The sequence below is a fragment of the Squalius cephalus genome, assembly GCF_949319135.1.
Source record: "Squalius cephalus genome assembly, chromosome: 13".
Lineage (NCBI taxonomy): Eukaryota > Metazoa > Chordata > Actinopteri > Cypriniformes > Leuciscidae > Squalius > Squalius cephalus.
This window is the reverse complement of record NC_137134.1, coordinates 20,539,512-20,560,897: the sequence shown is the minus strand read 5'-3', so window position 1 is coordinate 20,560,897 and position 21,386 is coordinate 20,539,512. Positions and strand designations below refer to the sequence as shown.

General features: G+C 36.1%; 1 protein-coding gene across 9 annotated transcripts in view; it reads left to right on the top strand.

Moving 5' to 3' along the window:
- Nucleotides 1–20,868, top strand: part of rabgap1l (RAB GTPase activating protein 1-like) — an 80,204-nt gene extending 59,336 nt beyond the window's left edge. For 2 of the 9 annotated variants that reach the window (XM_079889764.1, XM_079889763.1), the window contains exons 19-26: nucleotides 4,769–4,897; nucleotides 12,697–12,789; nucleotides 15,240–15,350; nucleotides 15,429–15,533; nucleotides 15,626–15,709; nucleotides 16,775–16,846; nucleotides 16,921–17,118; nucleotides 19,352–20,868. In XM_079889764.1, coding sequence (XP_079745890.1) covers nucleotides 4,769–4,897; nucleotides 12,697–12,789; nucleotides 15,240–15,350; nucleotides 15,429–15,533; nucleotides 15,626–15,709; nucleotides 16,775–16,846; nucleotides 16,921–17,118; nucleotides 19,352–19,486 — 927 coding nt within the window. In that variant the 3' untranslated portion in view covers nucleotides 19,487–20,868. Of the gene's footprint in view, nucleotides 1–2,591; nucleotides 3,884–4,768; nucleotides 4,898–7,800; nucleotides 8,843–12,696; nucleotides 12,790–12,878; nucleotides 13,599–15,239; nucleotides 15,351–15,428; nucleotides 15,534–15,625; nucleotides 15,710–16,774; nucleotides 16,847–16,920; nucleotides 17,119–19,351 lie in introns of those variants that run through there. The other 7 variants (XM_079889766.1, XM_079889765.1, XR_013823071.1 and 4 more) reach the window with 6 other exon arrangements.
- Nucleotides 20,869–21,386: the final 518 nt, after the last annotated feature.

Genomic DNA, 21,386 nt, shown 5'->3' with positions numbered 1-21,386 from the left:
ATGACAAAACTTGTAGTTAGTAACGTAATCCATTACATTACACATTTCAGGTAATGTAATCAGACTACTTTTAGATTACTTTTAGATTACTTTTGACCTAACTTGTTTATCACGTTGATTTGAATAGGATAATCTTAAACCATATTGATATAAAAATACAAAGAGAAAGAAAATATACCTGCATTTCATGTAATTATGGGAATTTGTGTGTAATTCCACAAACCCTGAGGATATTCTTAACGTATATAAGCAGTAGGCGTTTTTTACAAAGGAAAATTGAAACGATAAAAAAGTAGTAATAAGGAGAAACAATGAATTATAAATAGTTTACTGCCATTGTGAGAATAACATCTAATCAATAAAAAAGTAACTGTAGTCTGATTACTGAGTATTTTAAAACATAATATAAAAAAAATATATATATATATATATATATATATATTAAATATATTGATTGAATATATATATATATTATATATATATATATAATTAAATGCATATATTAAGTTATTTATTATATGTATATATTATTAAGTGTGTGTGTGTATATATATATATATATATATATATATATATATATATATATATATATATATATACACACACACACACACACTTAATAATATATACATATAATAAATAACTTAATATATGCATTTAATTATATATATATATAATATATATATATTCAATATAATTTTAATATAATACAAAAACGACAGACTAAGACAGATTAAGAAATGCTGTGTGAACCGGAAATAACCTCAGTTTATCACTTATCATGCAGTCTTTTCTAACATTGGCATTTTTCCTTTTTTTATACGATACATTGGCTCGTTCTCACAACATAATAACAAATTTGATCCGAACCGCATGGCTGCTGTCGGAGTGATCTATGCGTGCATTTGGTTTTGTTGTTGTGGCATTATTGATCATCAGCGACACTATGGATGACACAGTGTGCAGCTGTGGGTCATTAGCCCAGTAATGCCACTATGGCTCTTGATACAGCACTGTGGTGCATTAGTACTATATAGTATGGTGCTTTTTAGAGATTTACAAGCAAAACTCACTCAAAATTGATCACATTTGGATGGTAAAACAGAGTGCGTTATGCTTTTTGGAACAAAATCCACTTAAAAACTACAAATATTTCATAGTCTCTTATAGTGGCTGTGAATAAAGTGTATATTCAATTTCCACTGCGATTTAAAGGGCGGTGTGCCATTATCGGTTGGCCAATACTGTCTGCTGCAAAGCTTTTTAACGGTGTTCTCAGCACAAATACATTAGCTTCATCCACAAAGCCACACCTTTGTGTAAGCTGCACTGACAGAATGACAAATGGAGCTATTGCCAGAGCGGGCTGCGCTGCCCTGAATGTGTCTGAGCCAACCTATAGAGGAGACGAGGATATATCCGCTGATTTAATGTTGAGAAATAGACTCCACTGCCCTGTTCTGTAATTACAGCAGATGTGAGAACCAGAATAGGATTCTCTGGTTTCTTTTTAAGGCTCTTTAAAATCCATGTGTTCATTAAAGAGGGACTATGAGAATATATGTAATTAATCATCAAATCTTATGGTCCTCGAATTACACAAACCTGATGATATAATTAGCCATGACAAATGTTCTCTCATGTCACTGTTTATATCATCGCAAAATATAAAAAGTTATCACCCAGTTCTAATCTAAGTGTGACTTCAAGGCGTGAAGATATTAAGATACTATAACACGTCATGATTTTCTGCATACAGTCTGCATTACACAAACTGTGTGTGTGTGTATGTATATGTGTATATATATATACGCACACACACACACACACACACACACACACACACACACACACACATATATACACATGTGTGTGTGTATGCATGTATGTATGTGTGTGTGTGTATATATATATATATATATATATATATATATAATCTGTGTGTATGTGTTTTAATATAATAAATTATAATATAAAAATATAATAATCAACCTTTGTTTACTTGATTAAATTGTTTATTCACTTTGTCATAATGCATTGGAATGTTTTCTAGTTCACATTTTTCTCTGTAGAGATTCTAAGTATAATTTTTATTACTGTAATCCAGTATTTTTGTAGTATTTTATTGGGCAAATATTTATTATTAATTAATATATTATTATTATTATTATTTTAGTTTTTTCCTTGAAGCATATTCTTGACAGATTTTGTCAATGTATGCTTATTGTCATTTCCTCGCTGATTCAATTATAATGTTTCCTGTAATATAGGTACTTAAGTAGGGGGCTTGTGAAAAAATATCGTTAGTATGTTATGCTATTTTCCCGCTATGTTTAAATGGAAACATAAGAAACAGTGAAGGCGGGTGGACAGAAGCAGAGCGTTGAATGATGTGAATGTGCGTGCAAGGAAGCAAGAGATGTGCATTAATAGAGAGCGAGCGTGAGGGGAGCTAGAGGGGGTTGCACTGCCTCGCTCCTATTGGCTAACCATTACGACATTCTCCCCAAAGGCTCCTAAACCCTCTCCTCCTCCTTTCTCTCTCTCTCTGTCCCTCCTGCTCCACCCCCCCCCCCTCCACCTCGCACTCTGTTTCTCCACATGTCCCCCTGCCTGTCCGCCTCTTCCCTTAGCAAGCATACAGCAGCAATTAGCATTTAGCATGAGTTGCATTGGATCCTCGACTATGTCCACTGTCCATTCGTCCACGGTCTCTCATTCCCTCGCAACGCCCCTCCTATCTTCCTCTCCTCCTCCCTTTCCGCCACCCCGCCGCCTTTTCTAGCATCGACAGCATCTCTGTGCGCGTCTCTCCCTCCCCGTTTTCCTCTCATGCGCTTGTTGACTTTCCCTACCGACGCTCTGACTGGCTCGATCAGGAAAGCGAAACAGAGAAGCCACTGAAGCTGGAGTAACGAAGGCCTGAAGACGAGAAGACGACAACCACCCAGTCTCACATCTCGCCACTTTCATCCCACAGTTAGGGATTCTGGATGGACCACTCGGCCACTTCTTGACCACGGCAGGATGGCAGAAGACGTGTTGTCCATGTACTCTTATCCGCAGGCTCGATTGGACGAGAGTGAGGATTTCGCTCTCTCTCGATGCACCTTGACAGAGAGCAGAATCTACCTGACAACAACTCTGATGCACTTAACTTGGTCTGGTTTCCGCCTCGAAGTGCCTCGTAAGCTCCAGGACTGAAATCCTTTGAAGACTAGCAAAACACGGAAGACGTGCTGTCTTGACGGCACCACGCGACTCTCCTCCTGCCTGTTGCTAGGCAACAGATTGCAAATTTGGGAATTCGGGAGGAGCCGGCCAATGATAAACCAGGACCATAGCTTTATGCCTCTTGAAACATGTAAAGCCACTTTTGGTTCGGCTTGGTTCTGGCGTCTTTTAAACTAGGCGTGGTCTCCAATAGTGTTTACATTGCAGACCCAAAATGGATCATTATAAGTGTGAATCCCCGCTCCGGTTTTTGACGCCACATGCTCACGCTCGTCGAATCATGATCGAATGACACCGACGCAGTTGCCGAGACTGCTTTAGTGCTACCAAATCAACCGCCTGGACTAAACTTTTCCAAGATTGGGCTCCGTCTCGGGACATCAACGTGGCTGACTCTAAGTCAGCCCCAGAGCCTCTGTGGGAGGACGATGCTGGGGATTCTGGAGGAGCCCAAGAGGCTCTTTCACCTCTGACCCCAGAGAGAGATTTGCCTTCACCGCCTCTATGGGCTCAGATCCCACCCGCCATGAGGAGGCTCGAGGAAGGGGCCGCTGGAGAGGACAAGGCTGGGCCGGTCAATGACTCTACTGAAAGAGTCATGGGGCTGTTAGGCATGGGTCACCGCCTGTTTGTGCCCCGACTGCTGGCGGTGAGGGGCGGCTGCTGCAAATTGAAGTCATCTTCATTTTTGTTTACATCTTTCGTATGATATGTGACTCTTATCAGGCTGCTTGTGTGACCTTTTGTATGTGTTTATGTAGGAAAGGGCTTTTATTTGTCATCCTGTTGAAAGCAATGTCTTTTTTGGTGTAATTATATCAGCAACATATTTTATTAATAATGCATTGCCTTGAGTTCACTTGCAGTATACAAACATTGTTTTAATGTTTTAATTAATCATTCAATTTATGCATTTTAGTATTCAAGTATTTAATTCTTAAGTTCACTTGCACCATACTAACTATTATGTTTATTTTAAAGCTTTTTTTATTTATTTATTATTGTATTAATAATGCTGATGCCTTTATTTCACTTGCAGCATACAAACAATTCTATTATTTTTATGTACATTTATTTCTTCATAATGCTTTAATGCTTCAATGTGATACATTCACTTGCAGCGTACAAGCGTTTTATTTTTTAATGTTTCTTTTTTGCTAGCAAAGTGTAGATTTATGGTTTGGCCAAATATCGCTTGTCGGCCATAAAATAAAAATGATTTTTGGCTTATCACTATTGGCCAGGCTTTTAATATTGGTACTCCCTAGTTACGATGTTGTAACTGTGCAAGTCTCCTCACTCTTTTTGTCATTGGATAGATGGACATGTTTAATAGCTGCAATATCAGATGTGGCAAATTATGACACAAACACTGGTCTTTTGAATTCTGCTCGATGTTGGGTTCACATCATAAAAGGGAAATGCAAACACTATACGGAAAATAATCACCAGGCTAAGTTCCTTTTAAGGCTGCTTATCAGGTTGATTTCCTGAAATGACCCTAAACCAGTTCTGTTTTTCTGTGTGCATGCAGACCTCCAAGGAAGATCTGCTACAGGCCGACTTTGAGGGAGCGCTGAAATTTTTCCGGGTCCAGCTCCCGAAACGCTACAGGGCGGCAGAGAACGCTCGGCGCCTTATGGAGCAGGCCTGCAATATCAAGGTAAAAAATACCAACTCAAAACATCTTTCAAAAAGCACTCACCATCAGAAACAGTGTTCATTTATTAATCATTTATTTTATTTGATCATTTGCTATTATTTTAGTGCCAGTATTAGTTGATTTCTATTGATTTGAACAAACCCACAGCCATAAATATTATATTGAAGCATTTATACTTGCTTTGAACATGAATGATATTTCAAATTGTGTTGTTTATAGTGAAGAGGTGTCCTGTTAGTTCTCTAAGCGGTCATATTTACAGATCATGAAATGGGTGAAAACTTATGGACTTGTATTGAAGGAGTTAATTATGCAATTCCAGGTCGCTTTTGCATTGTTTGAGAAATTTGAAGCGCTACATAACAGAGCTAGCCTGCAGTTATTCAGAGAATGCAGAGACCTTGTCTGCGTTTCAAGGCTCCATTGAGGCAAGGTGGCGTTAGGACTCAAGGATAAACACAACACAATTCTGCACCTCAAACCCATTCCACATGACTTCTATACACTCTAACCCACTTTCTTCTGGAGTTAGTGCCTCTTCCATAGATTACATTTTATTTGGGGCAGGGGTATGTTTTTGAGTGTGCGTGTTCAGGAAGGAAGGAGGAGTAGAGATCGAGATGATACTGAGTTCATCCGCTCCCTTGTATTTCTCTCTCTCTCTCTCTCTCTCTCCTCTCTGTAAATGCACTAACAGCAGGATTTCCTGTGCCCCCAGTCACTCACTGCTGTGCTTCAGTAATGCAGTAATTGTATAATGCAGTGTTTAACTAGGGATGTCTGTTTGAACACTGCAATTAATTCAGACATCATTGAGAATGTTTTGTCCAAACAGTGTTGCTAAAGGGATATTCTCTTGGATACGGCTAGATTTCATGAGACTCACTCAGTATGCAGAGACAGGAGACATATTTATTGCATACTTTGTAAATCCAAGAAAATATCCCTTTAGCAACACTGTTTGGACAAAACATTCTCAATGATGTCTGTATTAATTGCAGTGTATATATATATATTTATTACATGGCTTGGTTGAATTCTTATGTAGAATGCGGTCTGTTATTTCTTGATAACAGACCGCTGCTAAGTATAACACACCGTTGCCATGAAAAACAGAGCGTTGCTATGGATGCAGGATTCTAACCGTAGAGACGGAAGAGACTATTTTCTTTAGCGGAAGCATATATATATATGCATGTATGTATATATATATGTATGTATGTATGTATGTATTTATATATGTGTGTGTGTGTATATGTATGTATGTATGTATATATATATATATATATATATGTTTATGTATATGTGTGTGTGTGTATATATATATATGTATATATGTATATGTGTGTGTATATGTATGTATGCATATATATATATATATGTATATGTGTGTGTATATGTATGTATGCATATATATATATGTGTGTGTGTATTATATTAATTATAATAAATTATATTAAATTATATTGTAATGTTACTGTAAGTGCAGCAAATGTTTGTCTTTTATTTTGTATTTTGAGTATGCATTTCCAGGTAGTTGGGTGTAGGTGAGTATTTACCTGGTAGTGTTTACTGTTTTTACATAGGCAGTGTAGAGAGGGGGTGAGTAGTAGCCTGGAACGCTCACTTTCTGTTGACCATTTCTACCATTTCTAATAGTTTCTGACCATCAAGTGTTTTCTGTCTGCATATCACATCTTGTCAATAAACGTTCATGAATTTTAAACGCATGCGAACACGTCATGGGTTATTCCCTGCTGCTTAACCTCTCAGAGGCTATAGGCTGTAATATAATAATTTGTGCTTTTAATTTTTGCTGATTTTAACTTTTCTGTAATACTTTTAAATATTTTTTTATCATGAGAATTTAAGAAAAAAAGTATAAAAGTTAAAAATCTAAATATACTTGGCTCATAATAATGTCACAATGCAACAAAAAAACAAAACAATCTTACTGGTCATAAAAATATAACTTTTATGTAAAATATAACTTTTACATATGATGTACATAGTAAATCTGTATATCATGTGCTCTGCTATATTCTCTGCTATATTTGGCAGAATTTAGGACACAGCGAGAGAGAAATGAGAAACCAGAGAGTCAAATGCACTCTGTGGGAAACCAGCATCTGAGTGAGGTGATGTAACAGGTGCATTCATCAGCTTACAAATGATTCAGCGAAGAGAGACCAGCTTCATTTTACACCAGAGTCTTTAGGATTACTATCCTTTGTTTTCCCCTGTATGGCACTTTCAACTCCCTAAAGTCCACACCCACCTACATGCACCCTTGAGTCACATTTCTTCCACTCCCTAACTAGAAGGATGGGTTTACACCTGAAACATTTACACCATGCACTCTGTTTGGACTACTTGCAATTTGCTCAAGTCTGTTGTTTTTGTTTCATCCGAGAGAAGACCATAAGCACAAGCCGTTTGATCCCTCTTATTTTGCAACTGGATTTTCTCGTCATCATGACAAGTGGCGTTTTTCCCCACGTAAATGAGTTTGCACCGTCATTGCTCCCAGCGTCTGCGCTGACCACGCCTCATTGGCACCCGTGTGTGCGCAAATGTGTACTTAGTCATACTTTCCTCTTTATCTTCTGCAAACAAAAGTGAAAGGCAAGCAGGAGAGCAGATCAATGAGGTGTTTCATCCAAAATCAGCGCTGGAGTGGGCGAATAAACAACGTTTAGACTGCCATTCCACCTCAAAACTGTTATTTTTATACTTACCGTCCCTCTTTTTACACTGATCTTGTTGGTTTCTGGAAGATTCTGCCACTGGGATGTCGTCTGGATGTTTTTTTATGATACGGCTAGGAGGGAGGAGATTATGTGCAAGGACAGGAAGCCTTGTGAAGCCTGTTATCTCCATATCAGACCTGGACACCAGACACTGCACACAGATAAACCATGAGGCTGTGCACAGATTACTTCATCCACCCGTGATCACGACCATTTCCAATCACATGTGTAAGAAGAGGAAATGCAAAGCGGTCGTTTCTGTTTGAAGTGGTGTGAATTTAAAGAGGATCAAGTCGCCGGGTAATACGCTTACAGAGTGATGGAATTCAAAGGCACCTGCTCCCGTCGAAAGCACAAGCTGTATGAACTTCCCCCTCCGCGGATTACGAGCCAAATTCCAAATTTCACATCCTCTTGCTTATTGAAAGGGGACTTAATCGAAAGGAGACTGGAAACGGCTTAGAGGAATCAGCCTTGGAGAACTCCGGTACATGCAATCTCGAGTCTTTGGCTTGTAGATGTTTGCGCTTGGATACTTATTAAACCAGGAACAGACCGGCTTCAGTTCTTCTTGGGAGAATAAACGAGACCCGTTAGACAGTCAGATGAGAAGATAAAGCGAGAACTACCAGGGGAGTTAGAAGACCCCGTTGTGGTTTGTCTGACAAACCCAAATTCCCCCTGCCTTTCAACCTTTTCCGCTTACCTCGCTCTTCATATTTCCAGTGGTAACCACCGTTACCCATGAGACCGTGGCGGTAAGAGTCGTGCCTGCATAACTTGCAATTTAGAGTCTGTGGACGAGCACAGAGCTTCATCGCTTTGAAGGAACTGAGCGAAATACACAATCCTTGGAAGACAAAACCAGGTGTGTTTTTGTGAGTGCGTGTTCCTCTATGGTTCATCCCCCCTGCATTTATTTCCCGCCTCAAGGGGCTGGCTTTCACCCGTAAAAAAACTTGTCAACTGGTCCCGGTCTCGGCAGACTTGTCAGCTCTCTCCTCCTCCTTCCTTCCTCCCTCCCTCCTTCGTTTCTCGAAGCTCACCTGTCTCGCTCAGTGCTCCTCGCAGAAACTTTGCCAAAATGATGCAGGAAGTGTCGATAACAGTCGCTTACGACGCTCACGTTATCAATCAGATTAATGAAGAGGATTTCTATGCCAGTCTGGTGGCCAACTCCAAACCCAAACCGGTGGTAAGTCTCACTCAAATGACTTTTTACTGTTTTTTTCTTTCTAAAAATTATTTGGCAGCAAGAATGCCATCTAGTTTTGTTGTACAAGCCTTTTTCTTGTAGAGCTGATACTGTCTCAGGCTTTCCGCTCGGTGAGAAATGTCCTGTAATGAAATTACAAGGCTGTACAATTTTCCCCATTATCTTCTTATTCCAAGGAATGCCAACTTGCAGTTGAAAGTACTGTGTGTGCGTGTGTGTGTGTTGGTAACACATGGCTGTGTTCAGGAGCAAGCGAATGTCTTTCGACCTAATGCAATTTTGCATTTTGTGACTTTTTTTTTCCTCTCAAGTAGATGTTTTGAATACTCAGATGAGCCTAGTGACCCAAATATTCAAACATTGTCCGTGCAAATGCATTGGTTTAATAAATTCCAGTAAACCAAAATTAAGCTTTGCAGTTCTTGCTTTGTTTGTAACAGCAAGAACTTATACTAAAAACTGCCACAGCAACGGTTTTGCACTATGTACTGGTGGGAAGTCACTAACATGTGCTCTTTATGTCAACTTGAATGGAAAATGGAGATCAGCTACTCATTCATACCTGTGTAGGTGTATATATAAACTCGTCATTTACACCAACCACGTTTGTTGAGGTGAAATCTCCCTGACAAACTTTCCGTATGTATAAGGCTGTGAGTGTTAAACCGAATGAACATTTGTGCTGAGAACTTGACGTCCATGTTGGTTGTGCCATTTCAACATGTCATTCTGTGGTCTGTGGCTGTACACAGCACATCCGGACTGCGTGTTCGTCTAACATCTCTTCATCTAATGATGCCCGGCCTCTTATCTGCACCACTGACTGTCAGATTAATAGGCTGCTGCTTGTTCCTTTTTACTCCTCTCTTTCTCTAAGGCAAGCGTCCCTAAGCCAACCATAAGTATTAAACTTTGGCACATACCTTGTGTATTTCATATTTTTGTTAAAATAGAGAGAAAACGAGTTTACGAGATATCTAGACACCATAATATCATAGAGATTTTGAGATGGGCTCTTTAGACTTGGACTACTAGCAAAGCTCCCTAGAAAACACATAGTGAGGCCCAGGCAACCACCCAGAATGACCTAGTACTGGCCTAGCACTAACCCAGTTCCCTAGAGCATCCACCCAAAACCCCTCCTTTCTCTTTTTCTGTCTCTTTTCCTTTGCTGTCCTGATATTATGAATCAATTGTTTGCTTATCCTCCTAGTTGACTCTGTTCTGAAGAGTTTGTATCATGTTCACATTCCTCCGAACAGTACAACGGACACTTTGTGCTGGAGTAGAAAGGCAAAGGTGGCTGTTTGAAAGCTTTTTTCCCAAAAGGAGAAGTCAGCTTACTCAAGCGCAAGCTTTTGACTTGTCATCGTTACAACTGCTTTCCCCCCGCCAAAAAAAGCCTTGAGTGCCATTGTGGCTTCGTTGATAACACAAGTGGTGCAATAGTTTGGTGCTCCGGCGACCCTCATCCTGAGGTCAGAGGTCAAACACACTGTATGGTATCACGGATGATGGTCAACAATGAGCTGCTGTTCAGCAGAAGTGATGCAGATAGAGATTAGAGAAAAAGGCTCCTTTTGTGTTTTTTGGACCTGAATAAAGCGGAAACATGGAGATTCGAAATGACTTTCCCTAGTGCGAACTGCGTTGATATGCTACACGTTTTGCAAGCATGTTTTGTGGAAACTCCAAACGTCTGTTTGTTTGCCCTCAAAATGCTGTTGTGGTGGCAGTACACATTTCTGCTTTGTGTGTGAGCAGTTTCAAACTCAAATGAAGTAGCCAATTATGAAAGGCTTTATGAAAACTGATCCCAGACCTGCTGAATGAAGACTGTAATAAACAAAGTCCCCTGCAGTAAAGCAGCGAGTAAACCCGGATGAAGAGATCCCCTCAGGACTGGCTTCACTGAGCCAGCGCGCTCCACCCTCAGAGACTCCATGCTAACTCCGGCTATGCTGCCATAGCAACAGACAGGAGCGCTGCGCTTTTAAAGGCTCCTGAGATGGTTTTGCTTTTTAAGGGAGTGTAGAAAGAGCATCATTTTGTTTTTGAAGCTCATAATGCTGCACGTTGTTTGTCGATTAGTGTCTTACCAAATACTGGATGTGGAAAAATTATATATTAGCCATTACTCCAGACAAAAGTGTCGCATGATCCTTCAAAAATCATTCTAATATGCTGATTTGGTGCTCAATTATTATTGATACTGATTTATTAATTAATGGTTCCTATTATCCGTGTTTTTGCTGCTTAACATTTTTGTGGAAATTCTTTCAGAATTCTTTGATTTAGAAAGTTTGAAAGGGAATCATTTATTTGAAATATAAATCTTTTTGTAACATCATAAATATCTTTACTGTCACTTTTGATCAATTTAATCCACCCTTGCTGAATAAAATGTCTTTAAAAAAAAAGAAATGGTAGTTTATCACGGTTTCCACAAAATATTAAGCAGCACTAATGTTTGCAACATTGATAATAATGAAACATGTTTATATATTTATATATATAAATGCTTTATCTTGTAAGTTTGACCTCCCTCCCTTTTATTTTGTACTCTTGATATTTTAAGTAATGTCCTGCCCTGTAAATAATAGTATCTTTTTACTTAGAATTTTACTTTATAGTAGTGAATATCTTTATATATTTTGTACATTTTGATATATTTTTTATATTTTTTAAGTTACTGTACTGTATGTGTGTGCGTTTGAGAGAGCGTGAGAAAGAGAGAATGTGCTTTCCGCATATAATAAAATGTAATTTTGTGGCAAAAAAACATGAAAATAGTTTGTCGTTTTTTTACCCTATTGTTTACTATATTTTTTTGCTCGGTCAGTGTCGTTGTGGGTTTTGGTTCTGTAGGCTGTAAAGACCTGCCTGCAACTACTTTAGCCGTGCGTTTCCCTGAAAATTGAAAAAGTGCACACCTTAAACGTTGTAAACAAGTCAGAACCAAGCATTCAAAAGCCCTGTAGTATAATGAATTAAAATTAAATTAAATATACTTGATATAATATATATGAAAGTGTTCACATTGAGATTACATGAAGGTTTTAAGTTAAATGTATGAAATAGTATACTCTGATTTTAATTGTTCTTAACTTGAAATGTTTAAGTACAAACTTAAAATCTGCCAGTTCTGCTTACTTAAACTTTGAATTTCAAAACTTAAAAAAATTTAGGCAATCGATTGCCTTAATTTTTTTGAGTTCTGCTAACTTACTCGGGTTTACAGTGAGGCATAGTTAAGTTCACCCAAAAATGAAAATTCTGTCATTCATTATTCATCCTCATGTCGTTCCAAACCTGTAAGACTTTCGTTCATCTTTGAAACACAAAAGAAGATATTTTTCATGAAATCTGAGAGATTTCGGTCCCTCCATTGACAGCCTACGCAACTACACCACTGTACCACTTTCAAGCCCCAGAAAGATAAAGACATCATAACAGTAATCCATTGAACCACTGGAGTCAGATGGATTACTTTTATGATGTCTTTACTATCTTTCTGGGACTTGAAAGTGTTAGTTGCGTAGACTGTCAATGGAGGGACAGAAATTTCATCAAAAAATTCTTCATCTGTGTTCTGAAGATGAACGATAGTCTTACGGGTTTGGAACGACATGAGGGTGAGTGAGTAAAGACAGAATTTTCATTTTTGAGTGAACTATCCCTTTAATGGTAAATGCGTATGTAATTGTGTATACATTCTTTGGTGGGGGGCGCTTTGACCTATTTAAAAGGTATTAAACAACATATTTCTGTATGTTTTTTGTGAGATATTGTACGTTTCACAAACCTGATCTCTGATTTCTTGTCTTTCTTAGGTGCCGACAAAGAAGCTGAAGAAGTTCGAGAAGGAGTATCAGTCTCTGAAAGAGAACCAGCTGCAGCAGGAAGACCCAATAGACAGATATCAGGTAAGCAGGAACCTGATTTAGCCTCCCCTCCTCCAGTCCTCATCCTCACCTCCTACGTTCATCTTCATCTTCGTCTCACTCTGTCTCAGTTCAGGACTGTGTAGCGGGCTGCACTGGAAACCACAGACGCTGTACGTCGCAGGGAAAAAGAGCTAAACACTCGCCAAACATTCGCATTGTAGATTCTAGTTTTGTACACCAAATATTTTAATTTATTTTTTGAGCATTTAAATGAAGGAAAAAGTGATATTTTTTTATTTAAGTGCCTTGTTTATTTTTTTATCATACATTTAAAAAAAAAAAAAGCTGTGACATAGCTTTTGTGTTTTTGTTGGCACATTTAAGTCTCATGTTTACATTAACTGAAATGTTTAAAAGGCACAAAAAAATGCTTTTTTATTTAAATTGACCGCATTTACAGTATTTGAATGTATTATTTTTGTAATTTTTTTAAGCTTCTATTCTATAAAAAAGTGTAATCCTAAGCAATATGTATAACTTTTTTTTTAATATTTGTATGAATGTGTGCTTTCACAAGCAACGTGCAGTGTTGAAAAGCCAAGCATGCTATTAAAGGAAGCAACATTACTCAGTGGTTTCCTTGCTGTCACTTCCTGTTTACCCTCTCCCTCACTCACCCATCTAACCAATGAGATTCCCTCACTCACCCATTTAACCAATGATCTGTGGCGGGGGGTGGAGCATGGACAGGCGGTGTTGTATGTTTCGAGCGGTGCTGGATGGGGAAGGCCTCTGCGGTTCTTGTTCTAGTGGGTGTAGTGTTCACTGTGTTGGGGTCGACGGTGCAGGTAAGCCTTCAGCCCACCAGCGCTCATTGGCTACTAACATCTGCCTGCGTGTGTGTTTGTTTCTCTGATCCGTTTGAAATGATGACCTCAAGCCTTCCATGTTACATTAACTGCTGTGCACAACCTAACCAGCAATGTGTGTGTGTGTGTGTGTGTTTGTAAATGGAAGTCAGATGACAGCTTTCCCCTTCCTGATAAGGAAATGTGTGTCATGTGAGGCAGTGGGAGACTCCCTGTGACAACGCCAGCTCTCTAATCAGGCAATGCAGAAGTCACACTGTGGTCATTTAGTGTGATTTCTCAAGACTGGATGTGAAAAACTGTTCCTAGATCAGCATGTGATTCAAGTTTCTTTACATATGGCTCCTAGTCTCCTATAGTGTCAAGTTTTGTAGTCAATGTGCAGCTTTTTGTGTTTCCTGATTTTATTTGGGGGGGATAGTCTACTGAATTATGAGTTATGTGGAATATAATTCAAATTAAAACATTTTTGGAATATTTAATATACAAACATGCATGAATGCATTCAATTTCTGACGAAATTACTATTGCAGATTCTATGTGAGCCGTTTCATTTACCATTTTATATATTTTTAATTATAATTTTTGTAATCATGCTATTATTATCTTTATTAATTACTTGTTTATCATCTTTGTAGTATTATTATAATCCCCAATTTTTTTATTATTATTATTTGCAGTTATCTTAACTTATTACTATATTTAGTTTTTTACAATGGCAAACAATTTTTCTATTGTTATCTTTATTTGCCATTATTATATTATTTGTCTATCTATGTTTTATAATTATAATCTTCTACTATTTTATGCACTTTTTTACTGTTATTATCTTTATTTATTTGCCTATTAATTACTTGATTTTTTACTATTATTAGTCTTTTAGTAATTTATATATTTGTGCTACTATTTATTTATTTGCTATTATTAATTAAAAAAAATGTATTATAATAATCTTTTATAATTTTATATAATTTATCTATTTATTTAGTTATGTTACTTTATGTACTCAATATGTTTATATATATATATATATATATATATATATATATATATATAATTGTTTTATTATTTATTAATTTATTTTTTAACTGTTATTACAATCTTTTATTATTTTAGAAGATTTTTTATTTTAGAATTATTTTACTGTTTTTATACTTCTTTATTTCCTATAATTATCTTAATTTGTTACCCATCTATAATTTTTTATGATATTGTAGTCTTATACTACTATATATATATATTTTTTTTTACTATAAGATAATAATAGGAAATAAAGAAGTATAAAAACAGTTAAAAAAAATCTTATATATATATATATATATATTATGCTCTGTGCTGATAAAAAATAAGTAACTGTCAAAAATATTGAAACAGGAGAATTTTTGTGGCAAAATTAGTATATGTCTTTTTAATTTGTTGCTTTCATGTATTGCAAAACGTTGCAGTTTACCCAATCATGTACTTTCATACACATTTGTAATGCTTACATGTGAGTGCTTGTGAAATTTGAGTCTGTAGCTTGTGCAAAGCTAGCCTCGCAGTCTTTTCAGTCTCCGTCTGTTAACCTGCACGAGTTCTCCTCCATAAAGTAATAAATGAACTGCGTGTGTGTCCCTGCAGAGAGAAAACCGGCGACTGCAGGAGGCCAGCATGCGTCTGGAGCAGGAGAACGATGATCTTGCCCATGAACTGGTGACCAGCAAGATAGCACTGAGGAATGACCTGGACCAGGTATTTCTACACAAGTTAACACACTATACATTTGGCTTTTGTTTAGATCATGCGTGTTTAAAAGTGCTGCATTCTCAGGCCGAGGACAAAGCTGATGTTTTGAACAAAGAACTGCTCAACACTAAACAACGTCTGGTAGAGACCGAGGAGGAGAAGAGAAGACAAGAGGAGGAGACGGCACAGGTACGAGGATCGAGGAATCTAAATGTCTCTGACGCTATGAAGTATGAAACTTAACTGCTACAGACATGAACGAGACTGTTTTTGCTTTTCAGCTGAAGGAAGTGTTCAGGAGAGAGCTGGAGAAAGCAGAGTTAGAGATCAAGAAGACCACAGCTATCATAGCAGAGTATAAACAGGTGTGCTCGAGTGTCCCATACATATCTAGAAATCCCATAATCCTCTAAGTTCACCCCTCACTTCAGGGCAGTGGGATTATAGTTAACGCATTTAAAAAATTGTTCCTTGAAATAAAATAAATGTTAACTGAAAAAGAAAAAAGAATATTGAAATAAAAATGACAAAAACAACAAAATTACTAAAAATGGAATTAAAATGAAAATGGAATCATGGGATCAATGGTATTTCAAAATATTAATAAAAATATATTAGTATCTCAATGGTACTAAAATAATACTCACTGAAATAAAATGTTTAAAAAATGTAAACTACTTTTATTTCAGCCAAGGAAACATCTAATTTCCATTTAATTTAACTTTATATACTAAGCCAACATAGCGGACTCATGGAAAAATACATCGGATATCATCATTTATCATCATCGACTAAAATGGACTCAAAATGTTTCTGAACTTAAAATAATTGTGTACGTAGTAAAACAATACAAACGATTTAAGTATATATCATTATATTATTTACAATACACAGCATGGTTTTTAATGATATTTTTAGGGGGGGCAACCCTCAGATGGGGTGGGTCCTGACCCAAAAATTACAAAAACTTAAATTTCAAATGAAAATGGAAAATATGAAAAAAAAGAAAAAAAAAACTTTCAAACTAGTAAAAAATATAACAAAAATCCAAATAACACTAAAACAACATGACTGAGATAAAATGTTAAAATATAAACTTATTTTATTTCAGTTAGTTGCTTGCCAAGAATTTTTTTTGATTTATTTAACTTGATGATTTATTTAACTGAAATAAAAACTTTATAGAAATAAATCAAAAAATTATTAAAAACAACAAAAAAGGCTAAAACTTCTAAAACTAAATCGAAATTGGAAAATGAAAATAGAAAATATTACAAAAAAGGAATACAAGCTAGAAATAAAAACTATAATAGTATCTCAATGATACTAAAATAACATCTTCAGGTCCTTTAATACATTTCTTTTTTTAGTATTTATTGTGATGGATAGAGTATAATAAGATCTGAAATATGGTCTTTTGTTTGTGTTAGATATGTTCCCAGTTGAGTACGAGGCTGGAGAAACAGCAGGCGTCCACAAAAGAAGAACTGGATATAGTTAAGGTGGGTAACTAGTCTTTGAGTGCTCTAATGTAGTCTGTTGAGTATGTGACGATCAGTATCTCTTGTTCTCCCAGGCTAAAGTGATGGCGTGTGAGCGCTGTAGGGAAGTGTTCAGCAAAGACGGACCCCTGCAGATCCCTGCGGTGAGTCAGGACAACCGGGACACGGACGTGGATGAGGAGAAGGACTCGCTCAAGGCCCAGCTGAGAGAGCTAGAGCTAGAGCTGGCGCAAACCAAACTCCAGCTGGTGGAGGCCAAGTGCAAGATCCAGGTCAGTCGTCACGGCATATATAACACCATAGCGGTGACGATAGATCTACACAATCAAGCTGCAGGTCAAAATCAACTTTTATCTGTTTATAGGGAGATTTGGGATTAGCTACTTAGTTTACAATAAACATATTTGAAATCAGTGTTTTATAGATATAGTTGTATCTCACTACATTTTAGTGCCAGGTTAACATTACATAATAAAGTCATAACATTACTATTTGTAACATTCTGAGAATAGTTGTGTTTTGAATACGTCACTTTAATATTGATTTTCTTATGACTTCTCATATTCCAACTTTGTAGTTCTGACTTTATGCTCAAAATGTAAGCTTTATTTTCTAAGTATTACTTCTAAAATTTCAGTGTTACATCTTGATTCACATCATTTTGACTTTTATTGAATTTTACAATTTATTTTCAGAATTTTGACTAACCTGTGATTGTTTTTTTGTTTTTTACCTGTTAACTTTGTTCACGCAATTTTGACAATCTCAGTTGCGACTTTATTCACATCATTTTGACTTAAATCTCATAATGTTACAACTGTTCACATAATTTTGACTCAAATCTCATAGTTACGACTTTGTTAAAAAAAAATTACTTAAATCTCATAATGTTTCAACTTTGTTCATGTAATTTCGAGTTAAATCTCATAATGTTACGACTTTGTTCTCATAATTTCGAGTTAAATCTCATAATGTTACAACTTTGTTAACATAATTTTGACTTAAATCTCATAATGTTACGACTGTTCTCATAATTTTGACTTAAATCTCATAATGTTACGACTTTGTTCTCATAATTTTGACTTAAATCTCATAATGTTTCAACTTTGTTCATGTAATTTTGAGTTAAATCTCATAGTTACGACTTTGTTCTCATAATTTTGACTCAAATCTCATAGTTACGACTTTGTTCTCATAATTTTGACTCAAATCTCATAGTTACGACTTTGTTAAAAAAAAATTACTTAAATCTCATAATGTTTCAACTTTGTTCATGTAATTTTGAGTTAAATCTCACAATGTTACGACTTTGTTCTCAATTTCGAGTTAAATCTCATAATGTTACGACTTTGTTCTCATAATTTCGAGTTAAATCTCATAATGTTACAACTTTGTTCACATAATTGTGACTTAAATCTCATAATGTTACGACTTTGTTCTCATAATTTTGACTTAAATCTCATAATGTTACGACTTTGTTCTCATAATTTTGACTTAAATCTCATAATGTTACAACTTTGTTCATGTAATTTTGACCTAAATCTCATAATGTTTCACATAATTTTGACCTAAATCTCATAATGTTTCACATAACTTTGACTTAAATCTCATAATGTTACGACTTTATTCACATCATTTTGACTTAAATCTCATAATGTTTCAACTTTGTTCATGTAATTTTGAGTTAAATCTCATAGTTACGACTTTGTTCTCATAATTTTGACTCAAATCTCATAGTTACGACTTTGTTCTCATAATTTTGACTCAAATCTCATAGTTACGACTTTGTTAAAAAAAAATTACTTAAATCTCATAATGTTTCAACTTTGTTCATGTAATTTTGAGTTAAATCTCACAATGTTACGACTTTGTTCTCAATTTCGAGTTAAATCTCATAATGTTACGACTTTGTTCTCATAATTTCGAGTTAAATCTCATAATGTTACAACTTTGTTCACATAATTGTGACTTAAATCTCATAATGTTACGACTTTGTTCTCATAATTTTGACTTAAATCTCATAATGTTACGACTTTGTTCTCATAATTTTGACTTAAATCTCATAATGTTACAACTTTGTTCATGTAATTTTGACCTAAATCTCATAATGTTTCACATAATTTTGACCTAAATCTCATAATGTTTCACATAACTTTGACTTAAATCTCATAATGTTACGACTTTATTCACATCATTTTGACTTAAATCTCATAATGTTACGACTTTTTCCATGTAATTTTGCTTTACTTTCATTGACTTTGCTCACAAACTTTTGCTTTTATCTCATAATTTTGACTATTTTTGTCTTTTTGACTTAATTTTCAAACTATTACAAATGAGATATAATACTCTCAAAACTTTGACTTTATCCTTGCCTACTTAGATTTTTTTTGCCGCTGTCTTATCTTACCAAAGAAACTCCGCTAACAAATGTAAATATTACTTAGCAGTTTACAGCCATGTCAGTTTACAGTAACTTAAATACAATTTGTTAATGTGTACCAGGAGCTGGAGCATCAGAGGGGCGTTTTGATGACTGAGGTTCAAGCTGCCAAAAACTCCTGGTTCACTAAAACACTGGGCAACCTCAAGAATTCCTCCGGTAACCAGTCACCATCCTCACCCAAAGAGGGGCAGTAGGACTCGCCAAGGGCTTAACCGAAGGGTAGAGGAGCGTGACCCTTCCACTTGGCCAATCGGAGTAGAAAACAAGCTCTCTAATGAACACTACTAGCAACACAACATTGCAATGCAGTATTCCCTCGCATGGACTAATGAAGGACTTGAACAAACCAGATGCACTTACTACTGTTACAGTTTCCTTTGCTTGCGATGCCACCTAGTGGATATTAACAAGTACCAGAGTAATAATTATTACTTTTACCCATGTTCACCCCGTTATCCACTTCTGTGGATTGAGTTTGTGTTCGCAAACTGTCAGTTCTAGCATGCAAGTACATAAACTATGACCTTTAGACCGTCAGATCAAAGAGTCTAATTGTTTTGTTTTGCTTTTCTCAGAGGGAATACTGCATTCTGCTTACCATTAAAAGTACAAAAAAAAGTTTTTTTTGTTTTTCTATATAGAAATAATAAATGTAACAGTTTTGTCATATAAATATGTATAACTAAATGTTGATTTTTATTTTAATCTTGTACAGTTCTGAAAGGAAAGTGTTCCATTATTTTTTACGATTTTGAATATGAATGTCCTCTTTATAAATGTCAAATACCGAAAAGCACAGAAAATATAGACCGTGTACGGAAACAAGCACCCCGTGACATTCCCTTTCCGTCCATTCTCGTAGTTTTCCATTGCTGTAGACTATTCATAGACGGACTCGCACGTAATTCATCAGGCGACGCAAAGCTTTCACGTTGCGATGGCCACACGATATTCATGCCAAGCTGCACATATTGTTTATTTTATGTTATTTAACTGGTATACATGAGCGATTCAGTGACCGATGCCATGCAGAAATCACAAACTTGTTAAGATGTCAAGATGTCCGAGCGTCTTAAAAGCCATATGGAGTCAAAGTGTACACCTGCAATCAATTTCATCTGCTATTTGTCAGGATGTCCATATTAATAGTTTTCCTATACGTGTTGTATTTCACCAAGCGGATTTGAATAATCTGCATGGCTCTTATTCACGCTAACGAATCACCATATTTACACTGATATAAAAAAAATTCTTGTCTTCTATTTTGTCATTTTTGAAACTGTGATTTAAAAATGCCAAACTAATTATACAAATTATGAAAGAGATGTCAGTTTAATATGAATTGATAATGCTGTCCTGTGGGTTTCTACAGATGGTTCCAGGTGTTTTTATATTGTAATGTACAGGACGGAAGACGTTGCGTCTGGTTTATTGTTGGTTCATCTGTTCCAGCCTGCTGATGTCGTCTGTCTAGTAACTCTCTGACAGTAAACATATGGTTCTTGGTCCATGTTTCATTTGATTCACACCTTTCGTTGTTTCAATAAACAGTAACGCTAATTCAGCTTTTGTCTGTATATTTATGTCTTCTGGTAGTATCTCAGCTTCACTTACCTTTCTGCTTATCATTTTTTAAAGTGATATTATTCAAACGTTTTGGCCCTATTGGCCTTCCATACACGGGCTCATTGTACAATCTTTCATAGACATATTCACTTTTAAAAGCACTCCATCACCATAAAGTGCCTTTGAGACTTCACAGTTTACAAGATAAAAAGCTGAGATTTTCCATTTAACTTCATATTTGTTGTATTAAGGAGACCCTAGGCTGTTAGAAATGCATTTTGGTCAAGTTCCAGCACTTTTTATAAATGAACTGCAAGCTGACAATGTATGAGCACCCTATCATGAACAAATTTAAAATATATTTTCATTGCATAGAGATTCAAATTTTCAGAAAGATATTAAGTCCCTTTCTCAACAATTCATTTTAGTTAATCGGAAAAGTCTTTTGAGAAAGAAATTACTGCAAAAATTTGCGATAGTTACACTTTCTTTTCTAAATAACATCTATCAAAGATATCTGATCAAACT